Raw genomic sequence first — 21,505 nt, 5'->3', positions numbered from 1 at the left:
GTTAAATAAAAGTTACAAATAAATATTGTCCTGAGCTCACTTAGACACCCTTAACGGGCTCAAATACAGTAACTTCCACTGTTCCTTCAGCTAGGTTTACACTAGTGTTTGCTCCCTGTACTGCCCTGGTCTCTGTTTGCTCCCTATACTGATCAAATCAAATCCAATTTATTTATATAGCCCTTCTTACATCAGCTGATATCTCAAAGTGCTGAACCGAAAACCCCAAACAGCAAGCATTGCAGGTGTAGAAGCACGGTGGCTAGGAAAAACTCCCTAGAAAGGCCAAAACCTAGGAAGAAACCTAGAGAGGAACCAGGCTATGAGGGGTGGCCAGTCCTCTTCTGGCTGTGCCGGGTGGAGATTATAACAGAACATGGCCAAGATGTTCAAATGTTCATAGATGACCAACATTAGAACAGAACATGGCCAAGATGTTCAAATGTTCATAGATGACCATAAATGACTGGTCAAATAGTAATAATCACAGTAGTTGTCGAGGGTGCAACAAGTCAGCACATTGGGAGTAAATGTCATTTAGCTTTTCATAGCCGATCATTAAGAGTATCTCTACCGCTCCTAATGTCTCTAGAGAGTTGAAAACAGCAGGTCTGGGACAGGTAGCACGTCCGGTGAACAGGTCAGGGTTCCATAGCCGCAGGCAGGACAATTGAAACTGGAGCATTAGCACGGCCAGGTGAACTGGGGACAGCAAGGAGTCATCATGCCAGGTAGTCCTGAGGCATGGTCCTAGGGCTCAGGTCCTCGTTATTAGCGAGCACCACCGCTAACTAGATAGCTATTTCACATTGGTTACACCTACATAAAGCTGTCCCAACAGCAGAGTCCAAACACATCAGTCCTAAAACCTTACCACTGCTACTCCTGGTTATCAGCAGAGCTTTGTCTGGCAGTGAAACAGTTAATTCAGGCTCATTTACTGCCTTTAAAAACACATAGCTGATATGGCTGACTTGCTTAAACAAATGTGGTTTCTACTGACAATTGAGATGTACAAACTATGGCAGAATGGGACAATGAGTGGATGAGAGGCAATCCATCATTTTGATTAAGACATTAATGAGTGAGCTAGGACGGCCGTACAGCAGTCAATATAACTATTTGTTCAGCACTTTTTGAAATGTACAGCGACAGAATTCAGAACATGGACCGTTCTTACAGTATTCTCCCTGTACACCAAGTCAGAACTGCAGGATAAGTAAAGGGGGCATATAGACAATGAAAGCTCTTACAATATTTGATTACATTTCCTTAACACAGGCTATAGGCTACATGTGCACCACCAAGTCAGAACAGTAGTCGAAATTAAGAACGGAAAAGGGACCTAATTATTAGGGTGAGGCACATGGGCTACTAACAGCTTATTACACAACATTAACAACACTTAATATTACTTTCTTGGCTACAGTATTCATATCTCCCTGGCATATTACATTCTGGACTAGCCATGTTTTGCTTGTGCTGCACGGCGGTCCTTTGTGGGTAAATTTTGTCATCAAACTTTGTACTTTGTCATCATAGTCTGGCATTCTCAGGATTTATGGTGTTTTCAAGACAACTGGGAACTTGGGGGAAACAAACATAGCCGAGAAAAGAGGCCTGAGTTCCCTACTTGCAATTTCGAGTTGGATGACCGTTCAAAACGTATTTTCCCAGTCGGCGCTAGTTTTTTTTTCCAAGTTCCCAGTTGTCTTGAACTCACTGAAGTCAGATTTTCCAGTTCTGAGTTCCCAGTTGTTTTGAGGACGGCAGAAGTCATGCTGGATTGACATCATGGCAAATGTTGAATGTTTATCCTTTTAAGCTTGGAAAAGAGACCCTTAAACCCAGACTTGGGACCACACATCCACTCCACTGAATAGCAGGCTAGTGATTGCATTGCAATGCTTGCAGTTAGCCACCTATTGTTGAATTTGTGATTTCTAACTTGTTGTGTAATGTTTATGTCCAATAGTCGATGAGTACTTCATATGACAATATTTATTTTCCGCTGGCTGCCCCAGCAACACAGAAAGCACCGAGCTAGGCTGAAACACCTGCATTTTGTAGTTGCCTTACTCAAGAAAGCAAAAAAGAGACTACGTTTGTATGCAGATTTATTAATGCAATTTTTTTTTTTTTTTACATTGTTTGCAAACTGATATGTGACACATAGTAATGTCAAAATATCATGCAAAACAGGAAACACTCCCGAATATATGTATATATATCTAGCTCTGCCCCACCTGCGCTGAATGATGGGTTGCCACTGTATGTCCTTTATGTGAGAAAAACAAAGGGAGCATTATGTGAGAAAAACAAAGGGACACAATAAGTACAATATCTTAGCTCTGAGGCCAGCCTGGATAATAGGCAAGAATCCTTGTAACGTGTGTCCCCAACATTCCTAAGTACATAGTCTACCTCCATGTATTTGTACCAAAGAGTATCTATTATATTGACAAGATGGTCGACGGACCGCTCTAACAATGGAAACGCATATCTGCAAAGGCAAAAGGAAGGCGGGAGGAGACGAGATCAGGTGGGAAATGTTTTGCCAATGAGAGGGCAGATACGCATGTGAACAACGGGTCACAACTCAGTACATTCGAAACCTAGGCGTTATGGAGTTCATATTCGATCAAATTAAGCCTCACGTATCAAACTAGAAATCCACTTTTAGTTTGACCAAATTCGACTATATCTCATTGCCCCCAATACAATAACTCCTCACTTGGTATGCTTAATGTTTATTTTCGAGCGGACAGATTTTAGGCGGAGTCAACCCTCTCGCTTCGCCTCTTCATCTCTGTTTGTACTTTAGATTCGACAGCGCGTGGCTTAGTGTCCCCGCCCTTCAGCAATCAGATTTTACAATCACGAGGGGAACATGGAGCACGGAGACTTCAATTTCCTGCTGGCTACCGATTCATACAAGGTGAGTGACATTATACACTGGGTTTACGCACTAGTTAGCGACAGTACCTAGGATTATGTTTCGTGAAATTATGTTTTAAGTGTGTGGTGGTTCTAATTGATTGTAATATATTTGAAGGTATAATGCAAGAACAGCCAGCTAAGCCAAATCGTCTATGATAAACATACACTTTCTTGCTATTACGTTACAATAGCTACGGTATTATATCTGAGTTCTATGGTCGCCTTCTATGGTCACCTGAAGTCTGAATAATATTATTGGAGCCCATTATATTGAAAGTTTAAAATAATGGTATCTCTTCATCAGAAATGAAAATGAAAGTAATTCCTATAGCTTTCTGTTTACAGTGAAACATGAACATTTCAAGCCGCAATGAGTCATTGAACCCAGCTCAGATCAACATTTTATCTGTGTGTTTAAAAAAAAATATATTCTTTAGTGTTTTTCTTGCCATGTCTTTTAACATAGTGGAATTAGTACGTTTAATTAATGTCATCCGTGGTGGAAAGTAAAGGTAAAGACACCTTAATAGAAAATGACTCAAGTAAAAGTGAAAGGCACCCAGTGAATTACTACTTGAGTAAAATTCTATAAGTATTTGGTTTTAAATATACTTAATTATCAAAAGTAAATGTTATTGCTAAAATATACTTAAGTATCAAAAGGAAAAGTATAAATAATGTCAAATTCCTTATATTACATGTTTCTTTTTTTTACGGATAGCCAGGGGCAGGCACTTAGACATTATTTACAAATGAATCATGTGTTTAGTGAGTCCGCCAGATCAGAGGCAGTAGGGACGACCAGGGATGTTCTCTTGATAAGTGTGTGAATTAGACCATTTTCCTGTCCTGCTATAAGCATTCAAAATGTAACGCATACTTCTGAGTGTCGGGGGAAAATGTATGGAGTAAAAAGTACATCATTTCCTTTAGGAATGTAGTGAAGTAAATGTAAAAGTTGTCAAAAAATATAAATAGTAAAGTAAAGTAAAGTACAAAGTACAGTAAAGTACCCCCCCCCCAAAACACCTAAATAGTACTTTCAAGTATTTTTACTGAAGTACTTTACACAACTGTATGTTGTGGGGCGGCAGGGTAGCCTAGTGGTTAGAGCGTTGGACTAGTGACCGGAAGGTTACAAGTTCAAATCCCCGAGCTGACAAGGTACAAATCTGTCGTTCTGCCCCTGAACAGGCAGCCACAGCCAACACCCACTGTTCCTAGGCTGTCATTGAAAATACGAATTTGTTCTTAACTGACTTGCCTATGTAAAATAAAGGTCAAATAAATAAAAAGTAAAAGGATCCGGCTGCAGATGCACCAGTGTATTGTAACACAGGACACGCTAGATAAACTAGTAATATCATCAACCATGTGTAGTTAACTAGTGATTATGATTGATTGATTGTTTTTTATAAGATAAGTTTAATGCTAGCTAGCAACTTACCTTGGCTTACTGCATTACAGGCAGTCTCCTCGTGGAGTGCAATGTAATCAGGTGGTTAGAGCGTTGGACTAGTTAACTGTAAGCAGGAACCACACCCAGCCACATAGCTTATAGATATGGGGATACATTGGTATTAGTATTAGAGGTCGACCGATTAATCGGAATGGCCGGTTTTCAAGTTTTCATAACAATCAGAAATCTGTATTTTTGGACACCTTTATTTCATCTTTGTTTAACCAGGCAGTTAAAGAACACATTCTTAATTTCAATGACTGCCTCGTTCAGGGGCAGAACGACAGATTTTTACCTTGTCAGCTCGGGGGATTCAATCTTGCAACCTTACAGTTAACTAGTCCAACGCTCTAACCACCTGATTACATTGCACTCCACGAGGAGACTGCCTGTTACGCGAATGCAGTAAGCCAAGGTAAGTTGCTAGCTAGCATTAAACTTATCTTATAAAAAACAATCAATCAATCATAATCACTAGTTAACTACACATGGTTGATGATATTACTAGTTTATCTAGCGTGTCCTGCGTTGCATATAATCGATGTGGTGCGTATCGTTGCTCCAATGTGTACCTAACCATAAACATCAATGCCTTTCTTAAAATCAATACACAGAAGTATATATTTTTAAACCTGCATAGTTAGCTAAAAGAAATCCAGGTTAGCAGGCAATATTAACCAGGTGAAATTGTGTCACTTCTCTTGCGTTCATTGCACGCAGAGTCAGTGTATGTGCAACAGTTTGGGCCGCCTAATTTGCCAGAATTTTACGTAATTATGACATAACATTGAAGGTTGTGCAATGTAACAGGAATATTTAGATTTATGGATGCCACCCGTTAGATAAAATACGGAACGGTTCCGTATTTCACTGAAAGAATAAACATTTTGTTTTCGAGAAGATAGTTTCCGGATTCGACCATATTAATGACCTAAGGCTCATATTTCTGTGTGTTATCATGTTATAATTTAGTCTATGATTTGATAGAGTAGTCTGACCGAGCGATGGTAGGCACCAGCAGGCTCGTAAGCATTCTGTAACGGTTTTCTGTATGTGAAGGAGAGTCGGACCAAAATGCAGCGTGTAGATTGCGATCCATGTTTTAATGAACAAACGTAAAACACGAATCAATGCAAACACTACAAAATAAAGAACGTGATGAACGTAACGAAAACCTAAAACAGCCTATCTGGTGAAAAACACATAGACAGGAACAATCACCCACAAACACACAGTGAAACCCAGGCTACCTAAATATGGTTCCCAATCAGAGACAATGACTAACACCTGCCTCTGATTGAGAACCATATCAGGCCAGACATAGAAATAGACAAACAAGACATCCAACATAGAATGCCCACCCAGTTCACGTCCTGACCAACACTAAAACAAGGAAAACACACACAAACGATGGTCAGAACGTGACACATTCATTCAAACAGCACTTTCGTGCGTTTGCCAGCAGCTGTTTATGACTTCAAGCCTATCAACTCCCAAGATTAGGCTGGTGTAACCGATGTGAAATGGCTAGCTAGTTAGCGGGGTACGCGCTAATAGCGTTTCAAACGTCACTCGCTCTGAGACTTAGAGTGGTTGTTCCCCTTGCTCTGCATGGGTAACGCTGCTTCGAGGGTGGCTGTTGTCGATGTCTTCCTGGTTCGAGCCCAGGGAGGAGCGAGGAGAGCGACGGAAGCTATACTGTTACACTGGCAATACTAAAGTGCCTATAAGAACATCCAATAGTCAAAGGTATATGAAATACAAATGTTATAGAGATAAATAGTCCTATAATTCCTATAATAACTACAACCTAAAACTTCTTACCTGGGAATATTGAAGACTCATGTTAAAAGGAACCACCAGCTTTCATATGTTCTCATATGTTCTCATGTTCTGAGCAAGGAACTTAAACGGAAAAGCTTTCTTACATGGCACATATTGTACTTTTACTTTCTTCTCCAACACTTTGTTTTTGTATTATTTAAACCAAATTGAACATGTTTCATTATTTATTTGAGGCTAAATTGATTTTATTTATGTAATATATATTAAGTTAAAATAAGTGTTCATTCAGTATTGTTGTAATTGTCATTATTACAAATACATAAAACAAATCAGCCAATAATCGCTATCGGCTTTTTTTTGGGTCCTCCAATAATCGCTATCGGCTTTTTTTTGGGTCCTCCAATAATCGCTATCGGCTTTTTTTTGGGTCCTCCAATAATCGCTATCGGCTTTTTTTGGGGTCCTCCAATAATCGCTATCGGCTTTTTTTTGGGTCCTCCAATAATCGGTATCGGCTTTTTTTTGGGTCCTCCAATAATCGCTATCGGCTTTTTTTTGGGTCCTCCAATAATCGCTATCGGCTTTTTTTTGGGTCCTCCAATAATCGCTATCGGCTTTTTTTTGGGTCCTCCAATAATCGCTATCGGCTTTTTTTTGGGTCCTCCAATAATCGCTATCGGCTTTTTTTTGGGTCCTCCAATAATCGCTATCGGCTTTTTTTTGGGTCCTCCAATAATCGCTATCGGCTTTTTTTTGGGTCCTCCAATAATCGCTATCGGCTTTTTTTTGGGTCCTCCAATAATCGCTATCGGCTTTTTTTTGGGTCCTCCAATAATCGCTATCGGCTTTTTTTTGGGTCCTCCAATAATCGCTATCGGCTTTTTTTTGGGTCCTCCAATAATCGGTATCAGCTTTTTTTTGGGTCCTCCAATAATCGGTATCGGCTTTTTTTTGGGTCCTCCAATAATCGCTATCGGCTTTTTTTTGGGTCCTCCAATAAATCGGTATCGGCTTTTTTTTGGGTCCTCCAATAATCGCTATCGGCTTTTTTTTGGGTCCTCCAATAAATCGGTATCGGCTTTTTTTTGGGTCCTCCAATAATCGGTATCGGCTTTTTTTTGGGTCCTCCAATAATCGCTATCGGCTTTTTTTTGGGTCCTCCAATAAATCGCTATCGGCGTTGAAAAATCATAATCGGTCGACCTCTAATTGGTATGACCTGATGTTGGCTATAATTGTTATAGTTGATGAACCATATGCTCAGATAGATTATTCAATATCCGTTTAGACTTGTTGCCATTTGAGTACAAGGATTTAATCAGCCCTTGGATTTCAAGGCCTGATATGCTGACGGTACTGTTTTAGAGCTGCCAGACAGGAAACTGGGAGTGCCTTAATGAGAAGTTTATTTCCAAAACAAACACTTTTTATTGATGCCCGTCAGATAGAAGTTGGCTTGGCAACAGACTTATTAATATAAACTACTCAGACTACTGTGACTCCTGAAAGAAGCTCTTGTACTTTTTTGAAAGGATTAAAGGAGACGTGTCCAGACAGCAAATCAATTCCTCATCCTCGTTGTGTACTATTGAAGCCGCCGCAAAAAAAAAAAAACATGAAAAAAGGCTCCAAAAACAACGTCATTTTAGAACAGACAAAGCTCTCAGTATTGCGATCCATTTTGTCCTTCCCAACTTGATCCGCAACGTTATATTCCATTTTTGTTTAGACACGAGCGAATTACCTCTCCCCGTCCATTCTTCTTTTATATTTCTGCCGAAATAAAGGAAACACTGGAGTAAATGAAGAATACAGAGTATATTGAAAGAATGGAGTGCTTTCACACAGGAAGCACATTGAAGCTGTTCTGGCGGCTTGTGGTGGTGGCCCAACGTTCTATTAAGACACTTTATGTAGTTGTTTCCGTTATTTTGGCAGTTACCTGTAGCAGCAGGCTACACTGTGTATGGAACAGCTGGATAGGGGAAACATGTTGGGCAAAAGGGAATATAACATTGCGGATAAAGTTCCATGTGTACAACATCTGAAGACCTTGCCCTTGTTTATAGGACGTATTTGGGTGTTTTGGAGTGTTTTCCGTGGGGTCCCCACACTACACAACAAGGATGAGGAAGTGATTTGCTAAAAGGACGTATTTGGGTGTTTTGGAGCATGTTTTTTTCGTGGGGTCCCCACACTACACAACAAGGATGAGGAAGTGATTTGCTAAAAGGACGTATTTGGGTGTTTTGGAGCATGTTTTTTTCGTGGGGTCCCCACACTACACAACAAGGATGAGGAAGTGATTTGCTGTTTGGTTGTAAGTTTCTTAAAAACATTTCAAATCACAAAAAAGGTGTCTGGGCCTTTCTATAAGAAAAAAAACATGTATAAAAGGAAACTTCTCCTTTAAGAAGTGAACACAATGGTCTCCACAGTTCACCTCATTTACAATAAATGCTGTTGCTTTTGGAGCTGCTGGTCAGAAACAATTAGTTTTGGAGAGAACATCTCTGACTATATATATTATAAATAGCGCGCAGACAGTTTGTTATTAATAATTTTCTCACAGCAGGAAAATAATCATGCAGCAACAGGAAATGTGAATTATTGTGTAGATTATAGTTAATGGACAATTTAGTAGGGGTCGATACATTTTTAATTAGGGCAAATCAAGTCTGAATTTTTCAAGTGGAAATTACAAGCCTTTAGAAGCCTTTTTTTTATAAACATTGAATATACACTAGAAGTTTTCATTTCCAAATTTCCTGCAACAACTGGGTGATCAAATTAAGATCCTACATCTGTTCTATCACATAGACTTCACCAACAAGAATGTTGTCATGTTGTCAATAATTTTTAGTTCCTGTCTTGCGTTTGTTTAATGCATTTGTTTTGACAGTACTCAGTCAGAGCAGAAGCAGAGTAGGTCAGAGTAGGTCAGAGACCGGGTGTAAACTGGGTGACATTTAGAGTTTAAATTCGTCAGGGTGAAGAGAAGGATAGGACAGTTGGTGCCAGTGATATCAAAGGTCACGAGCACAGAGCATGCAGAGGAAGAGTGGGATGGGTTATTTAATAAAACAAATATCATAACATCATCTTTACCAGTTTATTTAACCAACAGTAAAGTTATTTTTCTGGAAACTGCAGATTTTTGATGACAAGACCCCAAACAATCTCAGTAGCAAATATGACTTATCCGCTTCCTGTTTATTATACACCTGTACAGATATCTGCATGTCTTCTTCTGATTGTACATTTCTACAGAATGTAAAGCAGATTGTAGGGACACTTGATGTTAAATGGGTGTGAGACCATGAAGTTTCAGTATTGTCAAATTACCTTGGAAATAACGGACGACGTCCGCCTCGTCCTTTTGCAGAGTACATATTTCCAAGGTAATGTACAGAATGTTTATCCCGCTTATACCACAGTTACCAAAGAAAACATTTTTGTATTTTTTTATAAGCTAAATCATACTTTTCATCACCAGTCGTTCTATTTAATTTAACTAGGCAAGTCAGTTAAAAACAAATGATTATTTATAATGACGGCCTACCCCAGCCAATTGTGTGCTATCCTATGGGACTGTATATCACAGCTGGATGTGATGCAGTCTGGATTCGAACCAGGGACTGCAATGACGCCTCTAGCACTGAGATGCAGTGTCTTAGACCGCTGTGCCACTCGGGAGCCCCATTCTTCATCATTGGACCTGTGTTTACAATGTATCCTATTTCAGTTTGTGTGGTTGTTGGTTTAGCTTTCTGTAACTTTGTAGCAAGTATGGTCTGCATGTGTAGGTGCATATTGCGTCATGATTGCAAGGTGTCCCGATATATTTTTCCAACTGTTCTGTTATCTGGTTTTAATGTCCATTCTAGAATGCTTTTCTAGCCAATCAGAAATTAGTATTCAACAACGCTGTGGTATAATTAAGCAATAAGGCCCGAGGGGGTGTGTTATGTGGCCAAAATGCCACGGCTAAGGGTCCTTACGCACAACGCAACGTGGAGTGCCTGGATACAGCCCATGGCCATGGTATATTGGCCATATACTACAAACCCCCAGAGGTGCCTTATTGCTATTATAAACTGGTTACCAACGTAATTAGAGCAGTGTTTTGTCATATATGTGGTACACGGTCTGGAATACCACGTCTGTCAGCCAATCAGCATTCAGGGCTCCAACCACCCGTTTATAATTGTCATTAACTGTATTTGTATAATCTCATTTCAGGTCACACATTACAAGCAGTACCCTCCCAACACCACCAAGGTTTACTCCTACTTTGAGTGTCGGGCAAAGAAAACTGAATCCACTAAGATTCAGAAAGTGAAATATGATAAAACTGTATTTTATGGACTTCAGTATATCCTTCATAAGTATCTGAAAGGTATGACAAATATCATTTTTATTATTACTAAATTGACCATTTGGCTCGAAGGACCATGAAAAAGAGCAGCACCTAGAACGCCATTAGAACGCCACTAGAACGCCATTAGAACATCACTAGAACGCCATTAGAACGCCACTAGAACGCCATTAGAATGCCACTAGAACGCCACTAGAACGAAACTAGAACGCCATTAGAACATCACTAGAACGCCATTAGAATGCCACTAGAATGCCACTAGAACGCCATTAGAACGCCACTAGAACAAAACTAGAACGCCATTAGATCATTAGAACGAAACTAGAATGCCACTAGAACGCCATTAGAACGCCACTAGAACATCATTAGAACGAAACTAGAACGCCACTAGAACGCCATTAGAACGCCACTAGAACGAAACTAGAACGCCACTAGAACGAAACTAGAACGCCATTAGAACGTCGCTAGAACGCCACTACTACACACCTAGTACAACACTAATATACACCTAGTACACACCTAGTACAACACTAGTACACACCTAGTACAACACCTAGTACATCACTTTTACAATTTATAATGTCTTATTATTAACTTACATTTTTTGGGGTCCCAGCTTCCACGCACAATTCCACGTTTTCCATCTTTCCCACATCCTTCATGTGTCGACCTCCCATATCTGTCATCTCTCACCTTCCCAGGGAAAGTGGTGACTCCACAGAAGATCACAGAAGCAAAGGAAGTTTACCGTGAACACTTTCAGGATGATGTGTTCAACGAAAAGGGCTGGGAGTACATACTGGAGGTATAAGGGCAGCAGAGGGTTTTTTTGTGTGTATTGCATTTTAAAGGAGCTAGATGTCATATTTTTGTTAATGTTAAAGGAGCTACATGTAATATTTTTGTTAATAGTTTAGATTTCCAGTTTTTTTTTTTTTAAGGACTCTGCTTATAAATGTTCGTACTCTATCATAACCCAAAACCATCTCATTATTCTGTGGTCTAATCATGCTACAGTACGGATCCCTGAGTTTTTGTGTTTCAGAAGTATGACGGCCACCTGCCCATTGAAATCAAGGCTGTTCCCGAGGGTAGTGTGATCCCCAGAGGTAATGTCCTCTTCACCGTGGAGAGTACTGACCCAGAATGCTACTGGCTCACCAACTGGGTAGAGGTTAGTTAGAAATGTTTGATTGTTTATTTCACTTTTGTTTATTATCTATTTCACTTGCTTTGGCAATGTTAACATATGTTTCCCATGCCGTTAAAGCCCCTTGAATTTAATTTTATATGGCTGGTCTCAGATCTATCTTTGCTGTCTTGCCAACTCCTCATGCGACAGTGACCATAGGAGTTGGCAAGAGGGCGCAAACAGATCTGGGATCAGGCCTCTAGTCGGTGCCTAAACCCCCTTTTCACTATGACATTACCATAGCATCGTTGAGTCATGCTTCAGCACTGTTATTATATCTGCCACATGTCCTTAGGATACAAACGTCATTTGAACAGATGCTTTGCGCATTGTTGTCTATTTATATCTTGCTCGTGGTAGAAAGTGTCAGGGCAGAGGCTCCTTAATAACAACAACAATAAGATGCATGGTTTCTAAAAGAGCCTGGGGCCATACTTCAAACATAAGCACGCATTTAAAGTATCCACCAATTTAAAATAGACGATTCACTTGCATGTAACCTCACCAAGTGACAGTGATTACATCCTGGCACAACATCTGCTTCAGCCTATCAAAGATAATGGATTTTCAATCCACCAACCAATGGCATTTCTTAAAATATTTGTAACCTACAAATTCAAGGTTTTACCATTGGGTCTGTAACAAAATGTTGTGTGGCAATATTGCACTGATGCATAATTTACTAGGCTACTTGAAGCAGGAAGCACCAGTGACCAGATCAATAAAAAAAAAGTGGTCAGAGGAAGCAGATGCTAAACAACAGGACTGTTTTGCTAGCACAGACTGGAACATGTTCCGGGATTCCTCTGATGGCATTGAGGAGTACACCACATCAGTCATAGGCTTCATCAATAAGTGCATCGATGACGTCGTCCCCACAGTGACCGCACGTACATACTCCAACCAGAAGCCATGGATAACAGGCATCATCCGCACTGAGCTAAAGGCTAGAGTTTATAAGAAATCCCACTATGCCCTCCGACGAACCAACAAACGGGCAAAGCGTTAATACAGGGCTAAGATTGAATCCTACTACACCGGCTCTGATGCTCGTCGGATATGGCAGGGCTTGCAAACTACTACAGACTACAAAGGGAAGCACAGCCGAGAGCTTCCCAGTGACACGAGCCTACCAGACAAGCGAAACTACTTCTATGCTCGCTTCAAGGCAAATAACACTGAAACATGCATGAGAGCACCAGCTGTTCCGGAAGACTGTGTGATCACGCTCTCCGCAGCCGATGTAAGACCTTTAAACAGGTCAACATTCACAAGGCCTACCGACCTCCATTTCCAATCCCCCATATATTTTTGGGGTAAATACACACACACACACACACACACACACACACACACATACACACACGCTGGCCTTCTAGGCAGAGTTGCAAAGAAAAATACATATCTCAGACTGGCCAATAAAAAGAAAAGATTAAGATGGGCAAACAGACACTGGACAGAGGAACTCTTGCCTAGAAGGCCAGCATCCCAGAGTCACCTGGTGTTTTGCGGGTACTATTTAATAAAGCTGCTAGTTGAGGACTTGTGAGGCGTCTGTTTGTGAAGGGAGTAGTACACAGCGTTGTACGAGATCTTCAGTTTCTTGGCAATTTCTCACACGGAATGGCCTTCATTTCTCAGAACAAGACTAGACTGACGAGTTTTTAAAAAAAGGTCTTGTTTCTGGCCATTTTGAGCCTGTAATTGAACCCACAAATGCTGATGCTCCAGATACTCAACTAGTCTAAATTGCTTCTTTAATCAGCACAACAGTTTTCAGTTGTGCTAACATAATTGCAAAATGGTTTTCTAATGATCAATTAGTCTTTTAAAATGATACACTTGGATAAGCTAACACAACGTGCCATTGGAACACAGGAGTGAGGGTTGCTGATAATGGGCCTCTGTACGCCCTATGTAGATATTCCATTGAAAATCAGCCGTTTCCAGCTACAATAGTCATTGACAACATTAACAATGTCTACACTGTATTTCTGATGAATTTGATGTTATTTTAATGGCCAAAAATGTGATTTTCTTTCAAAAACAAGGACATTTCTAAGTGACCCCAAACTTTTCAACGGTAGTGTACATATATACACACTTTAAAATGAAATAAAAACATTATTATTCCCCGCAGACCCACCCCTCCCCCAATTGGAGTAAACTAATAAACAATAACACTTAGGCTTCTACCATCAGTTTATACATCTTATACACATTTTACAGACAGTCTATTTTACAATAGTTATATTTAGTTTGTTTTTATTCCTTCCTCTATATCTGATGTCCATCCAGTTTGATTTCTATTTGTAACTGTGCTATTTCACAACATTTCTGAACCTATATAGTGTATATAGTGTTTTTTAACCGTGATTTCGAGCCCACCTTGTATCAAGCTTCTTTTGTTGAGGAAAAAACTGTTTAATGCCGGTCCTTGATGCTCGATTCAAAACGCATGTGAGAAAGTGGATTATTATAATAATGCAGGCAATAGCAGTGTGTTTGTGTGCAAGGATGTAATTCAATTCCTTTTTCGTTTTCAAGCTGTTGGCTGTAGGCTACGTCCCTTTCCAACACACACATTTCTACATTTCAAAGGTTGGGGTGGGGGGGCTCATCTGAGATTCGAACCCTTGCCACAATCTGTGACAATTACATGGTCTATGAACTTCACAAAGGGAACAATTTGACCAGTCAGTCAAATACACGTTGCTCTGATGATCAGAACGTGCTGTTGGACTGAGGTATGTTAAGGACGCGTCCAACTACGTCCAACAATTTTAATTGGCTGCAGAAGTTGTATCAGGATGTAATCACTGCCAGCCGGTGAGGTTAGCAAAGGCCTACCGTGCCATTTTATCTGATGGGACCAGCTAAAATGTCAATTTATGTCACATGCAAATAAATCAACAATTTTAATTAGCTGATATGCATTTTGTGCGTGTGAACTTGTTTCATTTTAAATTCTTGCTTAAATCCGCAAGTATGGTCCACATCGTTTACTTGTTGTATCGTAGGTAGCGCTGATTCATGTCCATGATGTACTAAAGAGACCCAGCATCACTAACGCTTTCCTCACTTCCTCACTTCCTCTCTCAGACCATGCTGGTACTAACCGGCTCCTCTCTACCAGACCGTTTACACTGCTAACCTCTCTTCTCCTCTTCTTTATTTAACTAGGCAAGTCAGTTAAGAACAAAATCTTATTTTCAATGACAGCCTAGGAACAGTGGGTTAACTGCCTGTTCAGGGGCAGAACGACAGATTTGTACCTTGTCAGCTCGGGGATTTGAACTTGCAACCTTTCGGTTACTAGTCCAACACTCTAACCACAAGGTGCCGCCCCTTTCTCCTTCTTTACCAGATTGTTTACACCACTAACCTCCTCTCTTCTTCTTCTTCTCTATCAGATCGTTTACACCGCTAACCTCTCTTCTTCTTCCTAACAGACAATCCTGGTGCAGATCTGGTACCCCATCACAGTAGCTACTAACTCCAGAGAGCAGAAGAAGATCCTAGCCAGGTATCTACTGGAGACATCAGGGAACCAGGACAAACTGGAGTATAAGCTGCATGACTTTGGCTACAGGGGAGTCTCATCTCAAGAGGTACTTACTGTAATGGACGATAATTATGATAATAGTGTTGGATTCATCATACTGTGCATACAACATACATGTTGCTTAGTGCAACAGGTCAACCTGGGGTCGAACAAAGGCCCCTTTCCCAAACCTGTCCATGTATTTGATCTATTCATCAAGCTCTTGACTAGGTACGTCAGGTGGGATAATTCAGGGCTAAAACAAAAATTGTAAAATGTCTCGGGGTCCCAGAGTAAAAGTTTGAGAAACACTACTCTATGCCAAGGTTTCCCAAACTTAGACCTGGGCTTTGATTATTTGTATCAGCTGTGTAGTGTTTGGGGAAAAAAAAAAAAAAAAAGTTCACCTAAGGGTGAAAAAAAAAAAGTTCACCCGGGACCCAGTTTAGGAAACCTTCCTCTTCTCAACAACTCTTTGGGTGCGTTCATAAATACCCTCTCGCTATCTACTCCCATTTCAAAATTGCAGAATTATATTTTATTTTAAATATAACCTTTATTTAACTAGGCAAGTCAGTTAAGAACAAATTCCTATTTACAATGACGGCCTACTGGGGAACAGTGGGTTAATTGCCTTGTTCAGGGGCAGAACAACATATTTTTACCTCATCAGCTCGGGGATTCGATCACAGCAACCTTTCGGTTACTGGCCCACCGCTCTAACCACTAGGCTATCTGCCACCCCAAAATAACAGATACATTTTTGAACGCGCAACACCCATTGAATATGACCGGTGTTACCCTGTCAAAAATATGATTAAATTGTTGCCAGCAGCACAGTTACAGTCACCAACGCACGAGACAACATGAACAGCCTAACCAGCTCTGCTAGGGAGAGTAAAATGGTCAGAGTGAGGTGTTCTCTCATTATGTGTCTGGAAGTAGCTAGAAAGCTAGCCAACGTTAGCCAGTTAGCTTGGGTGCTTGACTGCCGTTGTGAGTTCAGAACGCTCGGATCAACCCTACTCCTCGACCAGAGCGTCCAGTGGGTGCTCTGAACGCTCCGAAAGCAAAACGCTCTGAATTTACTAATAGACAATCTGACAACACTCTTGAGTTTACGAACGCCCAGAGCGCACTCTAAGCACACTCTGCCACTCCATAGTGAATTTACAAACACGCCCTTTGTAATCAAAAAACCTGTTCAGTTTCTCATCTTCTATACATACATACACCACTAGTACACAGCCGTACTATGTAGTTGTTCCCGTCACGTGATGGTTTTTGTCTGGTTTCAGACTGCTGGCATCGGAGCATCTGCCCACCTGGTGAACTTTAAAGGCACAGACACGGTAGCTGGTATCTGTGTCATTAAGAAGTACTACGGCACCAAAGACCCTGTGCCCGGCTTCTCTGTGCCAGCCGCAGAGCACAGGTAACACAGACACACAGGTAGACACGGCGGGTAGAGCACATTGAGCACAGATTAGAGCTAAAGCAAGCAATCACACTGTAGAAAATTGACTGATTTTGTATGTACATGGCCGTCAACAAGTCAGTTTAACTTTTTAATTAATTCATTCATCTACTCTCACTATCATTTTCAAAGCACGATATCTAGCTCCCTCTTCTGGGTTTTGTATTGTACTACTGTTCCTCTGTGTTTATCTCAAACCCATTTAAGTCATGCTTTTGGTTTTTGTGATTTCTTGCTCTACCAAATACACTGTATTGCTTACCTACGAATAAATATATTATTACCAGCACCATCACCGCCTGGGGTAAGGACCACGAGAAAGATGCCTTTGAGCACATTGTGAGGCAGTTCCCCAACGTGCCCGTGTCCATCGTCAGCGACAGCTACGATATCTACAACGCCTGTGAGAAGATATGGGGAGAGGACCTCAGGAGCCTCATTGAGTCCCGCAGCGCTGACGCACCCTTGGTCATCAGGCCAGACTCAGGAGACCCATTAGATACTGTCCTCAAGGTAAAGAAGGATAGATAAATCATCACCTAGCGTTAGTAGTTTTACAACAGTCCATTGGTGGTGGAAACACATTGATGAACCATCGGTCATGGTTCTGTTTAGTGCACTTTTTGGCCTCGTTGTTTTCCCCTGGTTCTAATGGAGAAAGGGGATGAGTCTCACTGGCAGTATCACTGACACTGTGTAGGACCAGTATGATGTTTTAGTCTTCTGACTACAGCTCATTATAAATACATTCAAATCTTTTAAAGAGAGAGTAGGACTGTGAACATGTCTACCACCATCTTGCCGATTCCAAGGTGTTGGAGATTTTAGGGAGGAAGTTCTGCACCACAGAGAACAGCAGAGGATACAAGGTGCTACCCCCTTACATCCGAGTCATTCAGGGGGATGGTGTGGACATCAACACTCTGCAGGAGGTAGGTTCACTGTACTCACCCACCTACCTGATCCTCCTACCTTCTTAACTTCTTACCCACTGGTGTCCAATCTTACCTGTTGTTCCAAGGTTTTATTGTAAACAGTCTCATTGTAACCAGTCTCATTGTAACCAGTCTCATTGCAATCATTGTAACCAGTCTCAATGTAACCAGTCTCATTGTAACCAGTCTCATTGCAATCATTGTAACCAGTCTCATTGTAACCTGTCTCATTGTAACCAGTCTCATTGTAACCAGTCAGCCACACACTTGATTCAACTAATCAAAGTCTTGACTGGAGAGACTAGGATTAGTTGAATCCGTTGTGTGACTCACTTGATGGAAGCTTTGAACCACTCCAGGTTTTTCCGGCTAAGATTGGAATGGATTCCATCCACTGCTCTTAAATGAACAGCATTAGTAAGGCTTGGTTCAGTAAAATGACCTTGGAACTCACCCCTCGGGTGTTCTGTCGTTTTCAGATCGTGGCGGGGATGAAGAAACACAGGTGGAGTATAGAGAACGTGGGCTTTGGGTCGGGCGGTGCTCTACTCCAAAAACTGACCCGGGACCTGCTCAGCTGCTGCTTCAAGTGTAGCTTTGTGGTGACCAACGGACTGGGGGTGAGTCAGTGAACATCCAGTCATTTTCATGAGAGGACATTGTTGTGAATTCATGTCTCTTTCTCAATTCATCTGTTCTCAATTCCTTGTTTCCTCTCTCCTTGCTTCCTTCTGGAAAAGCATTGGAGGAGAGGATCCAGGGTCCCTCCACTCGGTCCTTCTCATCCAATACTTTTTCGAGGAGGCTAGGAGAGAGTAGGAGAGGAGGAGAGGAAAGATGAATTAGGAAAGAGCCCAAGTCTGTTAATACTTTATATAAAGCTGCTCTAATCCCTGTGTAATAACACTGTAATTCATTATTTTATTTTTATTTCACCTTTATTTAACCAAGTAGGCTAGTTGAGAACAAGTTCTCATTTACCACTGCGACCTGGCCAAGATAAAGCATAGCAGTGTGAACAGACAACACAGAGTTACACATGGAGTAAACAATTAACAAGTCAATAACACAGTAGAAAAAAAAGAGAGTCTATATACATTGTGTGCAAAATGCATGAGGAGGTAGGCGAATAATTATTACTATTGTAGTGGGCAATATCTTATATGTAAGCATGTTATATATACACATCACATGGCGATCTGTAATAAACACTAAGCAATTAGACTATCAATATGAACGATCTGACTCCATAAGATAAATAGCAACATGCAAGAACACTAGCCTTAAATCATGTATTATACATTTAGCTGACTAAGGTCAGTGAATGGTCATAAGAATGGAATTCTATATACAAGTGTATTTAATAAAATATCATTCACTGTTATCATTCACGTTGTAAAATTAAGTTATGTTACAAAGCATTACAAGGCATTATTCTAAACATGGTCAGTGGGAGAGAAATGAAGAAACCCTGGCTTGTGCCATGGCCCATTTTTCACAGGAGAGAGAGAGAGAGACCTTGACAGACAGACAGATCAGATCAGATATCAGACCTACATGATGTAATCACAACAGATCGGATGGCTCAGATGACCGTGTCAGCAGTAACGTAGCAGGCGTAAAAGAAACCTACAGCAAACTTAATACTGTGAAATTTGTAAACTTTTAAAACCATGACTAGATAGAAGAAGAAAAATCTGAAAGGTAGATCTCGACATTTTGACTCTGGACTGAGAAAGTGATCTGGACTCGGGAAGTGATCTGGACTCGGGAAGTGATCTGGACTCGGGAAGTGATCTGGTGACCACTGTTGTATTTATGTTATTTTGATTACAGCTGAATGTGTTCAAGGACCCTGTTGCTGACCCTAACAAAAGATCAAAGAAGGGTCGTCTGTCGCTCCACAGAACACCAACAGGAGACTTTGTGACACTGGAAGAAGGGAAGGGGAGCCTGGAGGAAAACGGTCCAGTAAGTCATTTAAACAAGTAGTAGTCCTAAAACCATAGATATAAGTATTTTTATTACTCTCTGAGGCTTGAACAGAAATAAATATTGGGACTAATATGGAGTTCTTTTAAAAGTCATATTGGGGCAGCAATAGTGGTTAGAGCGTTGGGCCAGTAACATAATCTATTGTTCTGCCCTCTGAACAAGGCAGTTTTACCCACTGTTCCCTAGTAGGCTGTCATTGTAAAGTTCTTAATTAACTGATTCGCCTGGTTAAATATATATATATATATATTTTAAAAGGTAAAGTTTTCTCCCGCTCTTCTTTCCCCAGGATCTGCTTCACACCGTTTTCAGAAACGGAGTGATACTGAAGACGTATACATTTGATGAGGTCAGAGACAACGCTAAGATCAGGGACTGTGATCTGGAAGAGTCTGTAGACTGAGGCCTGTACATGCTCCAACACACTACGCAGAAAGGACTGGATCCCTTCTACCTCCCTGTACAGCACTGACCACCAAGGATGATAATAAACAACACTCAACATTGTCCTGAGAGAGAGAGAGAGAGAGAGACTTAATTAGCACAACGGTACAAATATATAAACTAAGAAACTATGTATTTTCGACATGTAGGATCATGTACATGTATGATTGAGAAATTATATAAAAATAACATTTTATTGAGACAAATTAAACTTGAATATTTTGATTTTATTATGTATATTTTTATTTTTATGAAATCTCATTTCATATCGTCTCTGTCTCTGGTTTGAAGTCGGGGAAGGCAGGCTTCTGTGTTCACGAAGCCATATGTCCAGGATATTCTTCACATTCTCAAAAATAATTTGTAAGAACTAAACAACCGTTCATTGAAGATGGACAAAATGATCCAGAAAAAACATCAGGCAGATTCATTTAAAATGTTATGGATAAACAACTAAATGACTTTTCCATCTAGATTTAAATGAGCCAGTTTAAAAGGGGATAGTGTGTGTTATCAAATGTAACAGGCCACATGGTCTTCAAAGTACCTAACGGTCTGTGAGGGCTGCAGCTCACTCTTTTCAGGTATAAAGTTACGTTACTTGAACATACTAGCAGCAGTGTAGCCAACAAAAAAGCGACTAGCGACAAATCTAGCGACTTTTTCTGGTGTTATTGGAGACTGTTGGAGACTGACGTGAAAGCACGCATCGTTCTTGCGCTTCTCAACGAGCAGCTGGTGCTGCCGTGGGCCCCCATCCCAAAGCACTCACAGGCGGCCCAGTCCTCGCACAGCAGTCCCTCCCAGCTGCAGTCAGAGCAGGAGATGTTCACCCCTCCACGTCCAGACTGCAAATGAATCGCGCATGCGGGAAGCCGCCGCTGGCTGATCCCGCCCTGGCTTACATTTAAATAAAAAATATATAATTTAAACCTGAACTAGGGCCAGACTAGTTACCATCATTTTCTCACATTGCCATTGGCAGATGTTTCTATTGTCTCTTTTTGGTCCATTTAGATTGTTAATGTAGATTGTATACAAAAACAATGTTTAAAAAGTTATGGTTAAAAATGTTAATGTTTTACTGTGACTTGTTGTAGGCTCCTAAGTGGACCATAAGGTTAAAAACCTAACCAAATTAAGAAATAAATAAATAAATAAAACTAAGTTACTCCGCCAGTGTGTCTCTTTTGGGTCACTTTAGCCGGTCCCAAGCCCGGATAAAGGAGGTTTGGAATTGTGACATAAAAAAAAAAAAGAATCGACAGAAGAAAGTTAATTTGTAGTTCTAAACATATTTAGGGTGGGTTTTTTTTAAACTCACTTTTTTGTCTCTCCCACGACGTTATTCCTCTC

At 40.7% G+C, this 21,505-nt stretch overlaps 1 protein-coding gene across 1 annotated transcript; it reads left to right on the top strand.

The window, feature by feature from the left end:
- The first annotated feature begins 2,622 nt into the window (after positions 1-2,622).
- LOC110500466 (nicotinamide phosphoribosyltransferase) lies at positions 2,623-20,379 on the top strand. Its single transcript, XM_021577854.2, has 11 exons — positions 2,623-2,938; positions 10,427-10,583; positions 11,264-11,367; positions 11,608-11,736; positions 15,207-15,365; positions 16,597-16,733; positions 17,063-17,288; positions 17,588-17,707; positions 18,190-18,330; positions 19,547-19,681; positions 19,995-20,379. The coding sequence occupies exons 1-11, from the start codon at positions 2,891-2,893 to the stop codon at positions 20,106-20,108; spliced, it is 1,470 nt and encodes a 489-aa protein (XP_021433529.1). The 5' UTR covers positions 2,623-2,890; the 3' UTR covers positions 20,109-20,379.
- Positions 20,380-21,505: the final 1,126 nt, after the last annotated feature.

Source organism: Oncorhynchus mykiss, chromosome 2 (genome assembly GCF_013265735.2).
Source record: "Oncorhynchus mykiss isolate Arlee chromosome 2, USDA_OmykA_1.1, whole genome shotgun sequence".
Classification (NCBI taxonomy): Eukaryota; Metazoa; Chordata; class Actinopteri; order Salmoniformes; family Salmonidae; genus Oncorhynchus; species Oncorhynchus mykiss.
The sequence above is the reverse complement of the archived record's forward strand: the minus strand, read 5'-3'. Positions and strand labels throughout refer to the sequence as shown.

Bases quoted from the DNA above. Each gene is read 5' to 3' on its own strand.
- LOC110500466 (XM_021577854.2), top strand. From the start codon at position 2,891: ATGGAGCACGGAGACTTCAATTTCCTGCTGGCTACCGATTCATACAAG. The intron at 10,584-11,263 runs GTATGACAAATA...TCACCTTCCCAG, and splicing joins CCTTCATAAGTATCTGAAAG to GGAAAGTGGTGACTCCACAG. The intron at 17,708-18,189 runs GTAGGTTCACTG...TGTCGTTTTCAG, and splicing joins ACATCAACACTCTGCAGGAG to ATCGTGGCGGGGATGAAGAA.